At 37.6% G+C, this 20,418-nt stretch overlaps 1 protein-coding gene across 5 annotated transcripts in view; it reads right to left on the reverse strand.

The window, feature by feature from the left end:
• Window positions 1–20,418, reverse strand: part of LOC131166319 (protein SUPPRESSOR OF PHYA-105 1-like) — a 33,977-nt gene that overhangs the window by 6,477 nt on the left and 7,082 nt on the right. For all 5 annotated transcript variants that reach the window (XM_058124760.1, XM_058124758.1, XM_058124761.1 and 2 more), the window contains 3 exons: window positions 16,997–18,638; window positions 15,405–15,562; window positions 13,271–14,123 (listed from right to left, as the gene is read on the reverse strand). In XM_058124760.1, coding sequence (XP_057980743.1) covers window positions 13,271–14,123; window positions 15,405–15,562; window positions 16,997–18,451 — 2,466 coding nt within the window. In that variant the 5' untranslated portion in view covers window positions 18,452–18,638. The remainder of the gene's footprint in view (window positions 1–13,270; window positions 14,124–15,404; window positions 15,563–16,996; window positions 18,639–20,418) is intronic.

Genomic DNA, 20,418 nt, shown 5'->3' on the forward strand with positions numbered 1-20,418 from the left:
GACCTTATACGGAGTTCAACTAGAAGGCATGGATGATACAAATTGGAAGGAATTGGAAGCAAAGGTGTGTCGACTATCTGACTTTGTTTGGTTGATGACGTGTTGTATCACATCAAGGATGAGGATTCTCCGACAGCAGCTTAGCAGAAACTGGAAAGTCGGTATATGTCTTAAGTCTTTTATCGAACAAGTTATTTCTTAAGCAAAGGTTATATTGACTTAAGATGGTTGAGGGTTCGGATTTGAACCAACACATCAATGCACTCAATCAAATCATAAGTGATTTAATGCTGGTTGATGTGAAATTCGAGGAAGATGGGTGAAATTCGAGGAAGATGACAAGACGCTGATGCTATTGAATTCCCTACTTGCTTCTCACTTGTATGAGAATTTGGTTACCACTCTAACATGGGGCAAAGAAAGTCTGAAATTGGAAGAGGTAACAAGCGCGTTTTTGGGTTTACATTAAAGAAAGATGGCTAGCGATGAAATTTCACATGGTGAGAGGCTTGTGGTGAAGAGTAACCACGAACGTGGGAGAAGCAAGTCCTAGAGCAAAACTTGATTGCAGTCCCGAAAGAAGAAGGGCATAAGGTGTTTTAAGTGCAGGAAAATTAGGCACATAAGACTAAAGTGTCCGGAGTGGAAGAAAAGGAATATTGAAAATCAAGAGGGTTCATCAAAATCTGCAAATGTAGTGGAAGGAGACTCAGGGAGTAGTGATAGTGATATGCTATATGTTTCATCGGGTTCAAAATGCCTCATGGATTCTTGGATCCTAGATTCCAGATGTTCTTATCATATGACACCAAATAGAAATTGGTTCAACACCTACAGGTCAGTTAATTCTAGTTATGTTCTAATGGGAAATAATGCTTCATGCAAAATTATTGGGATAGAAAATATCAAAATTAAGATGTATGATGGTGTTGTGAGAACTTTATGTGATGTAAGGCATGTACCAGATCTACGAAAGAATGTGATTTCATTGGACACTTTAGATTGTAACGAGTATAGTTACAAGTCTGAAAGTGGGATAATGAAAATGTGTGAAGGTGACTTGATGGTGATGAAAGGACAAAAGTTAGCGAGAAATATCTATGCACTGCAGGGTATCACAATTGTAGGCAGAGCTGCAGCCGAAGAATCTAAGTCAGATGTTCTGTGGCATATACGGTTAGGGCATATGAATGACTGCATTTATTCATGTTTGGGGACCAATGAGAATAGAATCACGGGTTGGACATATGTATTTCGTGAGTTCATCACGAAAAGTCTTGGTGCATCTCATGCGGCACAAGTCAGAAATTTTTGCCAGGTTTAACTTGTGGCTAAGGTGAAAAACTAGATCGGAAGAGAGATCCTTAGGTCAAACATTGGTATTGAGTATGCTGGTTTTGTTCAAGGAGTTTTGTGAGCATGTCAAGTCGTATACAGGGCTTACAAGGAATTTCTTGGTAAAATAAGTGAGTATGGTGCGTTTCTCATTTAACCGATCGCCAAGAGTATCACTAGATGGGAGAGTTGCAGGAGAGGTGTGGATAGGTTATGCAGTAGACCACTCCGATGTGAGTGTTTGTTTGTCCAACCATGCACATTTATAGTGAGGTGAGATCTAGGCTTTGTGTAATGTTTGGACGGTACATATTTCTAGGGTATAAGAAAGGTGGCTTCAAGCTAGGTGATCCAATGACAAACAAGGTGGTGATTAGTGGAGACATGATTTTTGGTGAGAAAGCCATGGTGCAGCGTACTCGGGTAAAGGAAGAGAAACAAATGCCAGAAAACTGTAGCAGCAATGAACATGTGATGCAAGTAGAGTTACAGACTCAGGGCAGAGATGACATTGTTCATGATGCAAGGAGTTATAGCTCGGGAGACCAGCATGAAAACAATGGACCTAGATGCACTATCAGGCTACCACTCAGGTATAAATTTAATGATCTAGTGTTTTATGTATTCATTACTACCAGCAAGGTTCCTACTATTTTTCAAGATGCGGTGCACAGCAAAGGGAAAAATAGATGGACGAGTGCTATGGTGGAGGAGATATAGTTACTGCATAAGAATCAGATGTAGGAATTGGTAGAGCTTCCAAAGGGGAAGAGGGTGATAGGATGCAAGGGGGTAATGTTTTTGTTATTTGTGGATAACATGTTATTTGCTGAGAAGACTTTGACTGAGGCTAGTCAGTTGGGAACTATGTTGATAAAAAGATTTTGATACGGCCAAGAAGAGTCTTGATTTAGAGATTCACAAGGACAAAACTGCAGGGAGTTTGAGATTATCTCAAGGTGGCTTTGTGGACAGAATTGTAGGGAGATTTTGTTTGTCATCTCAAGGTGGTTTTGTGGAGAATCAATGTAAATTGTCTACCGCTCGGTACCCATGGATGAATGGTGATGTTCAGGATATGCCAAATGTCCCCTATGCTGGTACAATGGGGTGTTTTGGCAGGCAACAAAGTGGTCCGTCAGTTATGAGATTCGTTGACGCAGACTATGCAAGGGGCTTTGATGACAGAAGGTCTACAATGAGGTATGTGTTTATTGTTGTAGGAAGACCTTGTTGGAAGTCCAAGATGCAATCACTGGGTATAACATCTACAACTGAATCGGGGTTCATGGAAGAAACTGAAGCTGCCACGGACAAGTCCAAGCACTATTTGAACTTGGTTTTTGTCTCCAGTTGCTAGAAGGGAGATGGTGTCAACCTAATGTCCCAAGGTCAAGGCGGAGAAGCGGGGTTTATGTTTTCAGTTTCTCCTAAGGGGCGTATATTCGCCAAGGATGAGATTGTTGTGATATGTGGCTCATATACTGAGTGGAAGGCATGCACAAAGAGAAAACATGGTGAAAACAGAATGCTAGTGTTTGTTGAGAAAACCATCGATGGTTGCCCTGTATTCGTCGATGGTTTGGTCCAAAATTCGGAGAGGTTTTGCTCTTGGTATTAAACCGTCGATGGTTTGACTCGGGAACCTAGCGCAGATTTTCAAATTTGAATTGGGACGTTAGGTTGGTTGGGGTTTGGAGGGAAAGCCTGTGGGAAACCTTTATATATACGTTGTATATGTTGTATTTATAAATTTGTTCATGTTTTTGAACACAAGATAGTAAGAAACGTTGCCGATTGTTCCCGTGGATATAGGCTTTGCCGACCACGTAATTCCTTGTGTTATTGTTAGTGCTTTCATTATAATCTGCGCGATTGTTGTTCTGTATATTTTACCAGTGAGTGCTGCGTTGTAAGATCGATTTATTCCGCTGTGTAATTCATTTTTTACAACATTTTTCAACAATTATTATCTTCTTTCAAAAATATATGTCGTATTACAACAGATGAACACCTGCAAAGAATTTCAGGCACCAACCCAGATTCCCATCTTCTTCTTCTTCATCTTATTCTTCTTCTTTGTGCTTTTTTCTCTTCCTCTCCTTTTGTCTTAATCACCTTATCCTATAATTTTTTTTATGGAAAAAAAAACTTTATTAAGAGAAGAAAGAACATATAAGGGGTATAGGAATCTCCCTAAGCAAAGCAGAAAACAAAAAGAAAGAAAAAAGAAAAACCATACAAGGAAAAAAGGCTAACGATGAAACCCACGCTACCCAAACAACGTGATGAAAATCAATAGTGCTCAATAAAATTGATCTACGAAGTGCGATTTTGAAAAAGAAAGAACATTTCTCTCTAGCCAAAGCACTTAAAAAATAGTAAAATTGCGCACCACCATAAAATCCTCTACCTTTTTATGCCTAAACAATGAACAAAAAAGCCTCAAAAGAACTAGGGTATACCCAACAGTCTTTGACACTGTGCAAACCAAAAAAGCTTGTTCCATAAGACTCCATAAGTCAAAGAGCAATTTAGAAAGAAACTAGCATGAGTCTCACCACTAGAGCAACACATCACACACACATAAGGAGATGAGGTCTTCTAACCTATAAAAATAAATAAATAAATAAAAATAAAAAATAAAATTGTTGGCGTTTAAATGGATGCAAATCCACACAAAAGCCTTAACCTTTGAACTTCGAAGGATTCTTAGCTTTTCACTAATGATTAAAGAGAGGGAAAGAATAGGAAGAGTGAATCAAATGTGAACTTAAACATATGATATTTTTATAAACCTATGCATTTTAGTTTACATTTCAAAGTTGTTTTTCCAAATACAGACCTAGAATATGTATTAAGAATCCAAGCATATGAACCTTATTATCATTTAGTGTATAGGAAATGAAGAAAGAAGCCTAAACCCATAGTGCAAAACATGTTTTATCTCCTCTCAAAAAAATTTTGATTCTCAAAATATTTCAATATTTCTTATAACATTTAAAAAATCTTTCACCTTTTAAGTAAAGTAGGTACTCAGATCAAAGTTTTTTATTAGTTCCCTACAGAATTGATGGGAAGAGTTTCTTTCCTCGCCCAAGCAAGTTAAGGATATTAATCACAAGCCCAATGAATAATAACTAGCCAATAAAACAATAAAAAAGCAAAATAAAACCAACAAGAAACTAAGAACAATATTTATGTGAAAAACCCTTCCAAGAACGAAAAAACTAGGAGAAACCAACCTACAATCAACTAATCAATGAAAAAAGCTTCTCGTACCTTAAAGGCTAACAACAATAAAATCCTTTTCGTTGAAAACCCTTGTTGCATGTAAAAGACAACACTACTCTTGCTCTCTCTCTAACTCTCTGTACACACTTATCTTGTGTATATGTAATACTTAAAACATGTTTTGCATGGAAGACCCATGCACAGCATGCTTTGATTTGGTATTGGCCACTTCTCATATGGCTAGCCCGAAAACAGCAAGTACTAAGCCCAAAAACCTCCACTGGACTTATGAGGAATCTCACTGCATAATAAATCTCATGCCCAAGTACCAAGTCACAGATGGGGTTTTTGGTAACAAAGCCAATGGATATGTTTTGTGATAATCGAGATGCCATTTATATTGCTAGCAATCTAGTATTCCATGAGAGGACAAAACACATCAAAGTTGATTGTCATTTGTAGGGGATGTTGTATTGAAGGTCATGAGGACGCCTTTTGTGAAATATGTGGATCAGGTAGGCAATTTTTTCACAAAGCCTTTATTTAAGCGTGCGTTGTCTAATGGTTGTAGTAAGCTGGGGTTGGGCGATATTTATACACCTCCAGCTCAAAGGAGAGTGTTAGAAGAGAATAGGTTATTTTAGCAATTAAGTTGCGTGAGAGGGGGTATTTTTTTTAAAGAATTTTATTATTATTAATATATAAGAGGGCAGACCTGAAGCTGTACGCAACTCTCTAGAATACTACCATCTCCTCCTTTCTTTTACTTTCTTCTTCTTTTCTTCTTCTCTTCCTTCTCTTCTTCTTCTCTCCTCCATATTTAACTTTACAACAATAACCACTTAGCCACAACATTTCTTTACAAACTTTCACCAGTGACTTATATATCACATCAACAGTGGAAAGAATAACACACTTATGAAGATTTTGCCAAACGGATCCCCTTCCAAAAGTGAACAAATATCTGCCGTTACTCATCACCAGCTATATCAGAATCAGTATAACTCACAAAAGTGGGTTTGCAGCTTCAAAATATAGTGATGTGTAGCAGCATCAAGGGGGGCTAGGGGGGAAATAGGAAGTGAAACAGATAGAAGAAGGGAGCATAAGAAGAAGAAGAAGGAAGAAGAAGAAGAAGAAGAAGAAGAGAGGAGGAAGAAGGAAGCAACTCATGTTCACTTCAATTCAAACTCATCCAAATGCTAACTCCTACATGACTTTTGCACCCTAGTTATGAGAAATCCTAAAACACATGAAATTAGACATATACGCCCAAAGACACATGAAATTACAAACAGACCCCTAAAACACGCATATACTACAAACAAACCCTCATACACATAAGCCTACTACAAATAAACTAAACACACTTGGGTTTAGGACTCAATATTCCCTTGAGCCTTTTCTTTGAAATTAGTCTCCAAAGTGAGTTGAAATGATCCATCCAAGTACCTGCTTCCAATCATACATCAGTTCTTCCCCATTGAGAAACAATTTCGCTTGAATTATAATGTGCATGAGTATCAAAAGCAACAAGCAACGAACTGTGACTATGTAAACCTAAGGCCCCTTGGAGACCATAAAAATGTGTCCTTGTGGCAGCAAGAATGCAACAAGCAAGCTCATTGTATTGGTGGCGACATGAATGTCTAGGAAGCACAAACTCACTAAACGTAATGCAGATATTCTGCTCAGGTTTGAGCACAGCACTGTCAATTGTTGTGTCAGCAGAGTCTTCCATCCATTTTTCTTCCATATCATCAACACCGTCTTGAAGATTCATCACATCAATCACAACACTGTTGGCTACATTAATATCCTCCTTGATATAAGTATCTTCCTGGGACAGTAAAACTTGAGAATCAATGTTGGATTTTGATTTTTGGTGAAGGTGGACAAGAAAATCATCACGGAGGTGTGCGGTTGAGTATTAACGACTCACAACAAACAAGTTGCGCTTGTTCTTCTTGAAGCATTATTTCCTTAATACACAAGTTAGACTGAAGAATGTGACACTGAGAAGTGAATGTTAGTTTCCCCTAATTGTTTCTCCTTCTATCTTCTTCTTCCCCTCTCTTCTTCCTATTCTCCCCTGCACAGTACCTTGGTGCTGTTCTGTTTCATCTCTCTCCCAAATTCTCCCTTAGCAGTAAGCATATATTGCTGTTTTACATCATTTGGTATCAAAGACGCCTTGGGACTACTGCCATGCGGGTGGATCCTAAAACACACATATCTATAAAATGCATGGCCCCTCTTTTGTACAAACCCTAATCTGCTAAAAAAAAAAAAGCTGACTTCTGAGGCCCTTTTTTTAAGCCAGCTCTAATTCAGGAGAGCAAAACCGGCCTCACAGAAAGCTGGGCTTTTTCTGAATGCAGATCAGGATTTGTATGAAAGAGGGGTTGTGTCTGTTATGGAGGAGAGATAAAGGAGGCAGAAAATGAGGGGAGACGGGTGGGGAACTGAACCTGTTTCTAGACTCTACTTACAGCAGCAGGTGAGTGAGGTGAGTGACTCACCGGCAGGGACCTTCCAGCTACGAAAATTGGACTGAAGATAGATCAGAGGGTGGCAATCGCAATGGTAGGGGTGGTGTGATGAGAAAAATACAGGAGTAGGGGGATTCAAGAGATGCAACAGCTAGAATTTCTTGCACCAGCATGTGGGGCCACACAACTGGTTAGAAGGCAACAGAATTTTGGGCATGGTTGGCATTGTCTTTCACTGATGGCAGTGATGGTATTGCAAAATAGTCCAAGAAAACTGGTGTTCAAAACAGGGGCAGTGGCTGTAATTTGCTGGTACAGTAACAGTTCTGCAAAGAACAGAGTAAATGTAGAACCAAGGAAGCAGACTAAGGAGAAAGATGAAATAAAGAAGAAAAAAATCACAGATGGAGAAAAGAAGTTGGTTCATAAATTTTGCAGAAATTGCCCGAGTTTAATAAAAAACAGAGGAAGAAAAAGAATAAGTGGTGGTAAAATAGGGGATTGAAAGGAAAGAATGGAGATTGTGGTTGGGTTCTAATACAAACGATGCATTAGCAGCATCAATGGTGAGGAACAGAGCAGTAAAGGTACTGCCAAGGGGGAAAATAGGGAGACAGGTAGCTAGAAGAGCAGAGGGAAAGAAGAAGGAAGAAGAGAGGAGGAGGGAGAAATTTGTCCGGAGGTTGTTTGGTTTTTGTTTTGGGGTTGGGGGGGAACTCACATTCACTTCAATTCAAATTCATCCAAAAACTGACTCCTACATGGCTTTCAGGCCCCAATTATAAGAAATCCTAAAATACATGAAACTAAACATATACACTTTACATGAAATTACTCATATACCCCTAAAGATACATGAAGTTACAAACAAACCCTAAAACACACATGTTACAAGTGAACCCCCAAATACACATAAGCCAACTACAAAAACAATCTAAATGCATTTGGGTTTATGACCCAACAATCCCTTGACCCTATTATTTGAAATTGGTCTTCAAATCAAGTGAAAATTACCCTTCCAAATACCCACTTCCCAGCCTACATCCCATAGGAGTACTCTGGATGTAACTCTCAACTATCTCATTATCCATTGCACCACTATTTAATGTTCTTTGGAACATACACACCAAACCAAGTGCACATGCAATGTTTAGTCTTGTACTAATCATGACACACATCCAACTCCCCACAACTGAGGAATAGAGGATATTCTTCATCTCATTCTTTTCCTTCTCCATTGAAGGAATTTGCTTTGAACTAAACTTCAAATGGCCCACAAGAGGTGTTGCAACGAATTTAGCATTAACCATATTGAAATTCTCAAGCCCTTGCTTTATGTTGAAGGGTTAATCCTTTTCAACTCGTCAATTTCCTCAGCATTGTCACCAACTACAAGCATCTCATCAACGTCAAGCAAAAAAATGAGGAAGTCACAAGAAGCAAGGAAAAAGAAGAATTTACAAGGGGTAAAGGACAATAGGTGCTCCAAAAGCAAAGGGGGAAAAAAACAAAAAAAAACAAAAAAAAACAAACAAACAAAAAAATGAAATTTCAATAATGCTGCTCTCCCGTTCTTCTAGAGATCTGACAATAAGAATCGTCAAAAAACGCAAAAAGAATGAGCTTGAAAGGACACAAGGAAAACCACTCTATCCCAAAGAGACAAGGTGGAGTTGCTTTGTCATTAAATATCCTTGCAATCGGTTCCATCCAAAGAGTCTAAAGGAGGGCAAAGATAGCTCAGCTCCAAAGAATCAACCCTTCCTTACTTCTTTTGAAGCCTCTGTAATGCACCTTAAGGAACACATCAATTGTCCATGGAATACCACAGCCTCAACAAATATTCAAAACAAAAGAGCCCGGAGCCACTGAGCCATCAGACAATGAAGGAACAAATAGTCGATAATTTCACTTGACTCATAGCAAATGAAACATATATCTGGACTCAGCTTTATAAGGCGTCCTCATTTGCAACAATCATTGGTATTAAGGCGGTAAAAGATCAAGACAACATGAAAGCTCTTATTTTAAAGGGAATCTTTTCCTTTCAGATGAAATTGTTCAAAGAAAAAGTACAAGGACTCAAGGGTTTCATAAGTTGAGAGAAAAAAGAGTTAGTGAAAAAAGAGCCAAAGGAAGTCCCCTACCTAAATCCTTGAGTCATCTCTCAATTGGGAAGAAAAACATTCCAACACTATTAACAAAACAGTCAACTCAATAGCCTCTCTTATTGAGATTCCTAAATAAGTGAAAATCCCAAGAGAGAGAGCCCCCTTTCAAAGAGTAGAGATCAATAATCAAGGAATTATGTAACCTAGACAGTCTAAAAGGACTGGGGAATAAAGACTCCAATGAAACCTTGCCCACTCAAGTATCTTCCTAGAAATGAATGCTATTTCCAATTACCAACCTAGAAACAAGTGAGAGGGTAGAATAAGTGGGCTATGTAAGAAATGAATTTCCAAAGGCTTGCATAAGAAGCACATCCACTTCCTCTAACCTCCCAACCATTCTAATACAGACGACATTTACTTCTATTACCATGTGCCAAAGGGAGTCAACTCCAAGGGGAACTTCTAGAGCCATTTTCCAACTAGCAAGATGTATTTAGACACCACCTAAGTCTAAATAGAACCATAGAAGTATTAAAATCGAAAAACCAAAAAACAAAAAAAATACTAATCGTCACGTGAAAAATACTTCTAAGAAAGGTTTTGAATTTTGTCTTCGACTAAAGTTTCAAGGCTTCAAAAGTATGGAAATTACAATTTTGATGTCAATTTTGGTTTTACTTATTACAATGATGGACATTAGAAGTAAAGCACGAATTTTTTTATTTTTTTTTTCAAAACTTAGAAACTACTAATAGATGATATTATAATGCAAGATTTTCAACTAAAATATTGTAAAACAAAACAAAATGCATGTGGGTGTATAAGGAGCAATAACTACAATGAAATAACTATACTAGATATATTCAATTAATATAAATATTCATAAATTCGTTAAATATTTATTGTTATGCAAACACAACTAATTTAGACATGAAAGGTCAAATAAAATATTCCAGTCAATATAAGTTCAGTTTTGCACAATATTTCAAAAATAAGCGTTCAAACCCTTCTTGTCTCATAATAATCTTTATTTTTGAGAAGAAAAGAGGATTTATTAAGAGAGAGAATTCAATTTGGGTTTTGAATCTGAAATTTTAATTTCAAGTAAATCCTGTTCCATAGTCAATTTTTATAAAAAAAAAAAAATTCTTGAGATTTTGGCAAATTTTGATGATTTCTATATATTTTGATGAAAATTTTGCAAGACCAAAATCAACTGCAGTTTTGATCTCAAGGATCATGAAAAGCATAAAATTTCATAAAAAAATTCCAACAATTTCATGGAAATCTATCCCATGCTTCTAAGAAGGGAAAAAACGCAAGGCACCAACACAAAATCCACTAACCAGCTAACATGGAGAGTAGATGAGGTCCACAACAAAAACCTCAAGAGCACAAGAATATAACTTTGCAAGAAATATGCAAAGTAACTTCTAGCTTACAAAATTGATGGACTCACTCCCAAAGAAAGAACTCACAAATTTTTGGAAGCACCAAAACCCTTGTACATGAGAAGAGTGGAGACGTACAAGCACTTGTGCCTTGAGCATCAACCACACGAAAACCCTAATCCAACAAAGAAGACACCAAATCACTTTCTCTCTCCATCTCTCTCTTTCTCTCTCTCTCTCTCTCTCTCTCTCTCTCCCCCCTCATGCACTTGTGTATGGGTAAAACATGTCTTTTAATTGTAAGATAGGCCCATGCCCAACACACTTTGATATGGTGCATACTTTGGGCCACTTCTCATGTGACTGGCCTAGTCCACCAACAAAGAATCCTTTGCTGGCGCATCTCACTTAATCATATGATTTTTGCACTGCATTTTTAGTTTCCTGTTTCAAAATCATTTTACCCAACACAGACCTAGAATATACTAAGAAGTCCAAGCATATGCCAATTTGCATCTTTTAAGAGTACAATAGATAAGGAAAGAGGGCCCCCAAACCCATTCTGAGAAAAAGAGTTTTATCTTATCTCAAAAACAGTTTAATTTTAAATATCTTTTATAACATTCAAATTAAGCATCACCTTACAAGAAAAGAAGGCACTGAGATCAAAATTTTCCCTAGTTGACAAGACTCCAGTTAGTGTAGTGGCATGAATTCAAATTTGAGAATGAGCTTCTACAAAGATGGAGGTTGCCTGCCATCCACTGTCCTTAGACCCTTTATAAGTGGGAAACTTGCATGCTGGCTAGTCCTTTCAGTCCTGTGTCAATATTTCAACTAATAGTTTTTCCTTGATCTTGATTTTGACCCAATTTTGGACCTGCTTTCACGTAATTATTATTCAATTGCTGTTATACATGCAACTTTATTTGAAGTTGAACCAGCCACGCATGTGCCCGAAGATGTTCAAAAGAGTTTTGGCTTTGTGGGCTGGAATCGGGTTTGTTAAGGGAGGCCAACCCCTTTTATCCTTTATTTGACTACTAAAGTGCTTGCTATATGACAAGTGTCATCCCTTGCCTCTCTTACCTTGGCAACATGTTATCATCTAATTACGACTACAAGCACCTTCTTTCTCATTGGTCACACCTTGGCATCATGTATTCTTATTGCCCCACTAGAGGTCTTTTGAGAACCTTGAAAGCTCTCTCTCCCAAGAATTCTCCAACTTTTGGGTTTCCATATCTTTTGAGGCTTGATATACATTGTTGGCCCACAATCTTACAGCTTAAGCTTTTAGATAAAGTGGTCATCTAACATGGTAATCAGAGCCATAGTTCCCAGGAGGTCCTGGGTTCTAGTCTTATAGCTGCGTTTATTGTAAGTTTGTTAAAAGATTATTGTGTTACCAACAAAAGGCCTGATTCATTGTTTGCTTATCTCTTCACGTGCAAATGTGCTGCACATGTTGGGGAGTGTTAGGGCTTGATATACATTGTTGGCCCACAGCCTAACAACTTAAGCATTTAGGTAAAGTGGTAATCTAACCCCTTCAACAATCCCAACCCTAGAACCCCACCTGCCACCCAACACTTAGCTTCCCAACAATTTCCTTGTTCTCCTCTTTGAGCCCTCTCTATTGGTCCCATTACTTGTGTGCCACATCATCTTTCCATCCCATCTCAAGATCCCCCTCTACAACCTTCAACTATAGACAGCTAAATAAATAATAAGTATCAAGAAGTGGTCATTGGTTCCTTTTTGCAGTTCCGCTTCTCTTCCTTGGGTGTCATGCCCATTTTTCAAAAGTGATATCTAGACAATTTAGGGCGATATCTTGTGGTTCAGTTTCCATGTGTTGGTTTGCAGTGGGTGTTAGCCAAATATTGCTTCTGCCTGCAATTTTCAGTTCATTCTGGCAACTTGGAGTGATGTTGCCTATGCTTTGGTTGGCTTTCCCCCTTCTCATTGGATTTTTTCTTGGTTTGTGTGAGTTTTTTGTTGTTTCTTTTGGTGCAGCAGGTAGTTCTTAGCTGAGTTTTTATGGCATTATTTCATTTTAGGCTGTATTTTTAGGTTTTTATGGAGTTCTGTTTTGCTCTGTTTAGGTAATGTTTTCCTGTTTTGTACTCTCTTACAATTTTAATAAACTTCTCTCTGCTGATTAAAAAAGGGAGTATTTGCAAAGACCAGAATGATATTGTTATTTCCATGATTTTCAAATGTAGAAGCAAGAAAAAGAGCAGTAATAAAAAAAGGCTGTCAAAATTTATTGTGTCTACTGTAAAAGTAATGTACTAAATCTCAAAAACACATTTTATTTTCATAAAAATTAATATGAACCTCTGATTTCCAATAGTGTTCATAAATTGGAAGCTTCTCCAGGCTGTACATGGAAACATCAACTAGAAATTTACAGCCTATTGCTTTTATTGCAAGAATCAAAATAGAAATTCATGTTTACAATAGTAATTAGAACAAAGAGTCAATAATAAATAAGATATTTACCATAAATTAGAAATTAAATAATTATATAACTATATAAAAACTAAAACGCATCAGATGAAAGCTCAGATAACCCAGCTTCTAGCAAGACATAGTAATCTATGAAACAGGCTGCTGAAATGGAACTGAATAGCCCCAGTAACCCAACCAAATTACTTATCTTTTGTTTAAAATAATACGCTGTGCAGGATATACAAACCTGAACCACACCATCATAATCAGTTGAAACCAAATAGTTCTTAATGTAGTTATTCCAGCAAACACAGCTAAGCTTAGATTTGTTTGACATCTCAATCACCGGATAATGAATGTCAACAGAGTCATTTAAAAGTGCTCTGAACTCAAATATTTTGATTTTCTTAGACACACTAGCAGCAGCAATGTAGTCCTCATCGCGGCTCAAACTCAAGGAACAGATCACATTTGTAGAGCTGAGAAGATCTCCATTTCTTAATGTTCCACACACCTCCAATTTACTATAACGAGCAAACATGCATAAACCTTCAAAAAAGCCCCCTAGGTGATCAGTGGGTATCTGATTCACACTCAGCTCCTCACTCTCGTTTTGCACCTGAAGCCATGTCTCCCTACTCTTCAACAAGTTCTTATCTGAGCGTGTTATGGCAGCAGATTCTGTGATCTGGAGTTGGGATCTCATGGCAAAATATGCATTTTCAATCTGACTGATATTTTTCATCAACCACGCCTCTTTCATATTTGATGACGACAATGACCTAGAAAGCACATTTAAACCTTTATGACCTTCCAGATGAGGATCTCGCTCTCTAGCAACAGGGAAGTCTTTGTGTGTCCAACAACAAACTGAGAATGACCTCAGCAAGTGCCTTCTCTCAACCTCCTTAATATCCTCTTCTAAACACCTTATATTTCCTACTAACCTGGAGGCACACTTCTCCCTGTTTTCTTTCAATGAAATCAAGAAATCAAGCAACCGCTCTGATTCAGCATCATCATCTTCAGCAGGAAAGGACAGGTTGTCTCCTAGATGCATCTCCTGGGATCCATAAAGTAACTCAGACTGTAGGATTTCCCTGTAAATAAACAAAGGCCCCTTAATAATTAATATGCCATGTCCAAACATATTAACTAATTTAATTTCTAAAATATACAAGCTATTCCTATAAATTATGATGTTTAATATTCAATAATCAACCTATTAAAATAATACGATATCAGAACTCACATTTAGAGCTTTTAATATGTTCATCCATTGAGAAAAGACCTCAATGTGGGATGAACAGGAGGGCTCCCCACCCACTAGGAAATTAATTTAGTAACAAGCTGCCCATTAATGTCACAAATATAGATTAGCTGCAGATACACCCCAGTGACTACTGAATACCTAAGTCGCAGCTAGAATCAGATGCCAAGGACTAAGTTTGCCAGAGGGTTCCTTCCCCTTAATCATCGGTGGTAATCATTTTCCAGCATGAGGACAACACAAATCAACAGGATTCATAATGTTTATTTGAGCTACTAGTTGAGCTTCTCAATTCCCAGCCACCAAGAAACCACATTCAACTGTGCCATTGAGATACCGTTCAATATTACTAACACATATTTTCAACTTAAGAAATTTTCAGAACATAACTAAAACTCTATCTTCAAATATACCTGTATGGCTTTTCATACATTTTCTTTTTATTGTCTTCCTTGTTATGTTTCCCTTTCCTTCGAATGAATCTATAAGCATAGTTGTTAAAATGACTTCTTTTCAAGAATTTTTAAAAATATAATAAAAGCTTCAACCTCGAATACAGTATAATTTCTATTTAGATGGGGCTTAAAGAGTGCACAATTGGTAAAGCTGAGCATCTAAGTGGACATTAGAGCAAGATGGTAAGAATAAAAGTTTGCTGCAGAGCTCTTGCTCCTTGTTCATTAGTGATATTCATTTTGCAGGATGATGGGTGTTGAGAGTTGCTGAGAATCTAGCAAGAGGCATGAGCATTTCAGTGAGAATTTTTTCTTTATATCCTCAGCGTAGCGGGCCAGGGGGGATGCCTTAAAATTGGCATGCCCTTTGGTTATCATCTTTGGCAGTACATCACCAACTTACACATGCAAAGCAAAGCCATGGAGATTTCAGGATGTCTTTTTTATTTTTTATTTTTATTTTTGGATAGATAAAAAGGAAGGGGTATAGTCAGGTTTAAACCCCACTCAAATACAAAAGCTGGGATGGGCCTCTACCATGGCCATCCCTGTCATTTTAAAGAGTATCATTTTTACAATTAGTAAGTTTTATGATTGAAATGTCAGAAATCGGCAAGAAAAAGAATAGATCAATGAACTGGTGTATATGGTAGTACCTTGTTGTTGGACGGCAGGAAGGTTCAGGATGAAGAAGCCAAAGACAAAAGCCAGCTTCCATTGGATATCCAGAAAGAAAATTTGGTGGAAGAATCCGACGATTCAATTCCAACATCACTGCTGAATGCTCCTCCCATGATTCAAAACAGCAGAGCAACTGGTGGAAACAGCCCACGCTAGTCAGAAAAAATAGCCTTTCAAGTTTCATCCCAACTCCTTGGATTAATATAAAAAAAAAAATAAGTAAATGAAGAGGGGAAAAAAAATCAACATGACTAAGAAGCAACAGAAAAGACTTGACTGCCTTTGTGTATTCAATTGAAGCAGCAGATAATTAGATAGACATTTTAATAGTTTATTTCAAATACAGAGAAGCAATAGATAGGACCGAATGTTGATGTTTATTCAATTAAAATCTCAATAGTTTATTTAAAAGACACTAAATTTGGAATGCAAATGCAGACAGAAGGCGGCAGAAATGCCCCTCCTGAACCACTATCATAATATTAGGTGTGCACAGTGGATACTACGCTTTAACAACTGAGCATGCCATAAACTGACAAATCAACGCTGCGCAAGAAAATTGGTTAAATGTATCTCTCTCTCAAAAGCCTACAATCACAACTTTAGGGGCCTTCTTCCATATCAGGTAGACAAAAGTGCTAAGAGTAGTATGCAGCATATCAACAGAGCTCTGCACCTCTAAATCGCCCAGGCTTATAAAGTGTGGTCTTCCTATATGTCTTATTCATAAAACATTTGGCACCAGATCACTCTAAAACAAATGCTTCAAATATTTCAGGCGAAATCACTGCCATAATCGACACCCCCTCACCCCCCTCAAAAGGGAAAAATAAAAAATAAAAAAAAGGCCATGTGATTGGTTTCCAACCCAACCCACAAAGCTCAATCTTGGAAAGGGGGAAGTTGTACCGTTCACTGGGAATCCAAGATGGTTCAAAACTAAAACACCTGCCTCTTAAGAGGCAATTAAATGTAAACAAAAATCCCCTATGTTTTATGTTGAACAAATTCCATGCAATCATCCTAATGATAGTGCTTACTTTTAAGTAAAGCTATTTGGGTCCCTTTACTTCTGATTGACACAATCAAAGGAGTGTACTCGCGAATTTTGGTTCAATGAAGGACTTTTCTGAGGTCTCTCAAATAGGCTCTAACTAAGAAAGTACAGGTCCTTGCATGCGTCAATTTGAAATAGAGGCACCAAAATATTTAAAAGTACATGGGCAGACTTTTGAGTTTGATTTCATTCAAAGAGAATTGTGTTTCAAAACCAATTTAAAGGCTCAAAAAACAACTTGGAGACATTGTACTCCGTCACACGTTCTTTCCATAGTATATATCTTAATACATATGGTTCAGCATGATGGTATACGTAAACAAAGATTATGTATTCCTATTACATAATCATGCCTAAATTATCAAACATATATTCATTAGAACATGATTTCCACACATTACTAAAACAGTTTAAATTCAAGTTGTATGACTAACATTGAAGCTAGAAAATAATCAAATCAAATACCACGATAAACAATTATATAAAGAATTCCACAATACATATGCTTACCTCAAATAGAAGAATGCCAAGACCATAGATGTTTGATGAAAACATGCAGCCCTTCTTATTCAGCATCTCTGGACTAGTATACCACTTCATTTCCACCTGATCATTTACAAAAGCTGATGGTTGATGTATTGGGATGTGTGTATTATAGTGCAAATTATTACTGACATAGTGTCCAACTGATCCAATATCCTGAGGATTGGAGAAGTTGATACCAATATCGTGGCTAGTTTCACTTCTAAGGTGATGTTCAGATGCATGCTCAGATTGGTGCCTAAGAGAATTCATGTTCCCACTGAATTTTTGTTGCTTCACGCCCATACAACCACAGGAATCCATATCTTTCGCCAATGGCCTTTTCTTAGCCATATTCCAATATATTTCTGATTCTCTTCGCACTAATGAACCAATATATTCAATTCTATTTTCTGGCAATAAAATGAAACAAGATGGGCATAGGTCTTGTAAGGCCAGTTCATGAGAGTGTGCAAAGTCCACCAATTCCACAATTTGTTTAAACAAATACAAGCTCTTGGCTTTATCAATGTTACGACACCCAGGCTTCAACCAATTTCTCAAATTGATACCATCATAAAAAAAATTTGGATCAACTTTATCAAAACTGTGAGGAGAAGATTGGTCATGGCTGGTACTTGAGTCCAATAAGGCTCCAAAAGCCACCCTATGGGCCAAAGTTTTGCTATTTTGGGCCACAATTTCATTACCAAATCCACTGCAAGCTTCTGGGCTTTGACACTCTATCCCCTTACCTTTGGTTCTCTTAGCAAAAAACGGAGAAAATCCAGAAATAGATAATATCTTTGATTGTGTACCATTAAAAGGTGCTGTTTTGCTTGAGATGATGTTGTTGCCACTGTTATTTAATTGAACAGAGATCTCTTTTGGACCTTCATCAATTTGCTTGCTCAACAAAGGTTTCATATCCTGTGAATCACAGGGCAATGTCTTCAAATCCTCCTTGATACTCATCTTATCCTTTTCTAACCTACAGTTTCCAACCAAATTCTTACCTCTAGACCCACTTTCCAGATGATATAGATGATTCCATTGGTTTTGCCTAAAATGCATTCCTTCTCTACTAGTTAACCTGCTAATAGTAGCTAAGCTTGGGCTTGTATAATTTTTTGTTGCTAGCTCTTTCATCACAAGCCCAACATCAATCATAGAACAAGAACTGGGGCAAGTAGGCTTGGATTCATCTAAAGAAGTCACGCAACTGCTTAGACCCTTACTCCCTACAGAATCTGCATAAATAAAAGTTGAATTCTGATGCACATTACCCCCACCAGCTGCATGTGCGTTTGGTGATTTTACCATACTGGAACCATCATGCTTCAATTGAGGATCATAATCTTTCAATTGAAGTTCTGGACTCACCGCAACATCCTCTACAGCCAATTCATCATTGTCTTGCTTCATGTTATTGAAACCAACCATATTCAGTCAACATGTATGTTTTGCACTTGTTTCAACTTAAGGTCATTATCTTTTTTACTTTAATTGTTACTATTATTGTCTTTTGAGTTTTAAACTCAATGCAACATCCTTTGCAGCCATTTCGTTGTCTTTTATGTGTCATTGAAACAAACCTTAACCAGCATTCAAGATATGCTTTGCTAATGTCCTGCACAATAAAAATTCAAAAATAAAAATGATTTATCATAAACAAGAGGAGCATGATAACATGTAGACAAGCATGTAATCTGTAATATATGTACACACAGAGAAATAAAGATACATTACATGTGTACAACATCTAGTTAAAGAAAAATATCTCCAAAGAATTCAGCATTGTTGATTAAAGACATAAAAAAAGGGGCATCCCTACACCATAAGACTCCCCGCTTTGAGAGGATAGGGGGAGGGTCATCACAGCGTACGCAGCCATAGATGTCAAATAGATTCGAATTGTGAATCGAGAATCGAATAGAATCGTAAGATTCAGTACAAATTTCCAAAATCAATTCTAAAGGACATGCATATATTGATATATAAACAAGAAGCAAATGTAAAGTATTGTGTGAATGGCTGAATGGTTTGGCCTCGAGTTCTGTATATTATATATAGACTTTACAAGAATGCTATACATGGAAAGCAAATAAGTTCCAGCATGATTCTAGCCCTATACATGTAAACTATAATCTGTCAAAAATATGTGCCAACTGTACAGAATAATGAATGGAAAAATAAGGAAATAATTGTGGGCTGAAATAAGGAAAGAAGTGTGGGCAGCAAGGCTTTTGCTGTTTGCTGTTCCGTTGACAGCTTCCCCTCAAATTGATGCAGGTTGATCAACAAGCATCAATTTGCTTCTTAGGAAGCAATGTCAATGACGAGTGAGAGCCTTGGTGAAGATATCAGCAATTTGTAATTCAGTGGAAATATGTGGAAGAGTGATAACACAAGCTTCAAAGCTTCACAGATGGAGTGACAATCAACTTCAATATGCTTCGTGCACTCATGATGGACAGGATTGGCCATGATCGAGGATAGCACTCGTATTATTGGCATGTAGGGGTGTAGGATTGGTCTCAGAGAAATCTAACTCAGCAAGCAAACCTCGAAGCCAAATAATTTTAGAACAAGTAAGAGACATCGCCCGATATTCAGATTCCGTCGATGACTTGGAAACTCTGTCTTGCTTCTTACTCTTCCAAGAGATCAATGCATCACCTAAGAACACACCAACCAGTGATGGAGCGACGTGTATCTGCACAACCAGCCCAATCATCATCACTATAAGCAACAAGGCAAGTAGAATTGCCTGTAGGGAAGAATAAACCACGGGCAGAAGTGCCCAAAACATAGCGTATGATCCTACGGACAGTAGCCAAATGAAGATGACGAGGACTCTGAAGAAACTGGCCGACTTGCTGTACAGCAAAAAAAATGTCTGGTCTAATAATGGTGAGATAGACTACCCACCAACTTCCGGTATAAACTGGGATCAGCAAGTAAGTCACCCTCCTCTTTGTGAAGCTTGACATTTAATTCCATGGGAGTATCAACAGAAGTACCCTCTTGAAGGCCATCTATAGCCACCAAATCACTAGCATACTTATGTTGATTGAGTGAAATACCAGAGGGACTACGATGCAGCTCAAGACCAAGAAAATATGTAAGAGACCCAAGATCTTTCATATGAAAGGACTTTGAGAGATGAGTCTTGAGCTGAGCAAGTAAAGCAGAATCGGAACCAGTGATCACAATATCATCAACATAAATCAAAAGAACAACAATACCCATGTCTGATTTCCGAAGAAACAATTGAGTTTCATACTTGCTCTGCTTGAATGAAAATTGTAATAAAGTGGTGCGGAATTTATCAAACCCGACCCTCAGAGCTTGTTTAAGACCATAAAGAGAGCGACGAAACTTACACACATGTGAAGTCAGAGAGGGAA

Source organism: Malania oleifera, chromosome 10, assembly GCF_029873635.1.
Source record: "Malania oleifera isolate guangnan ecotype guangnan chromosome 10, ASM2987363v1, whole genome shotgun sequence".
Classification (NCBI taxonomy): domain Eukaryota; kingdom Viridiplantae; phylum Streptophyta; class Magnoliopsida; order Santalales; family Ximeniaceae; genus Malania; species Malania oleifera.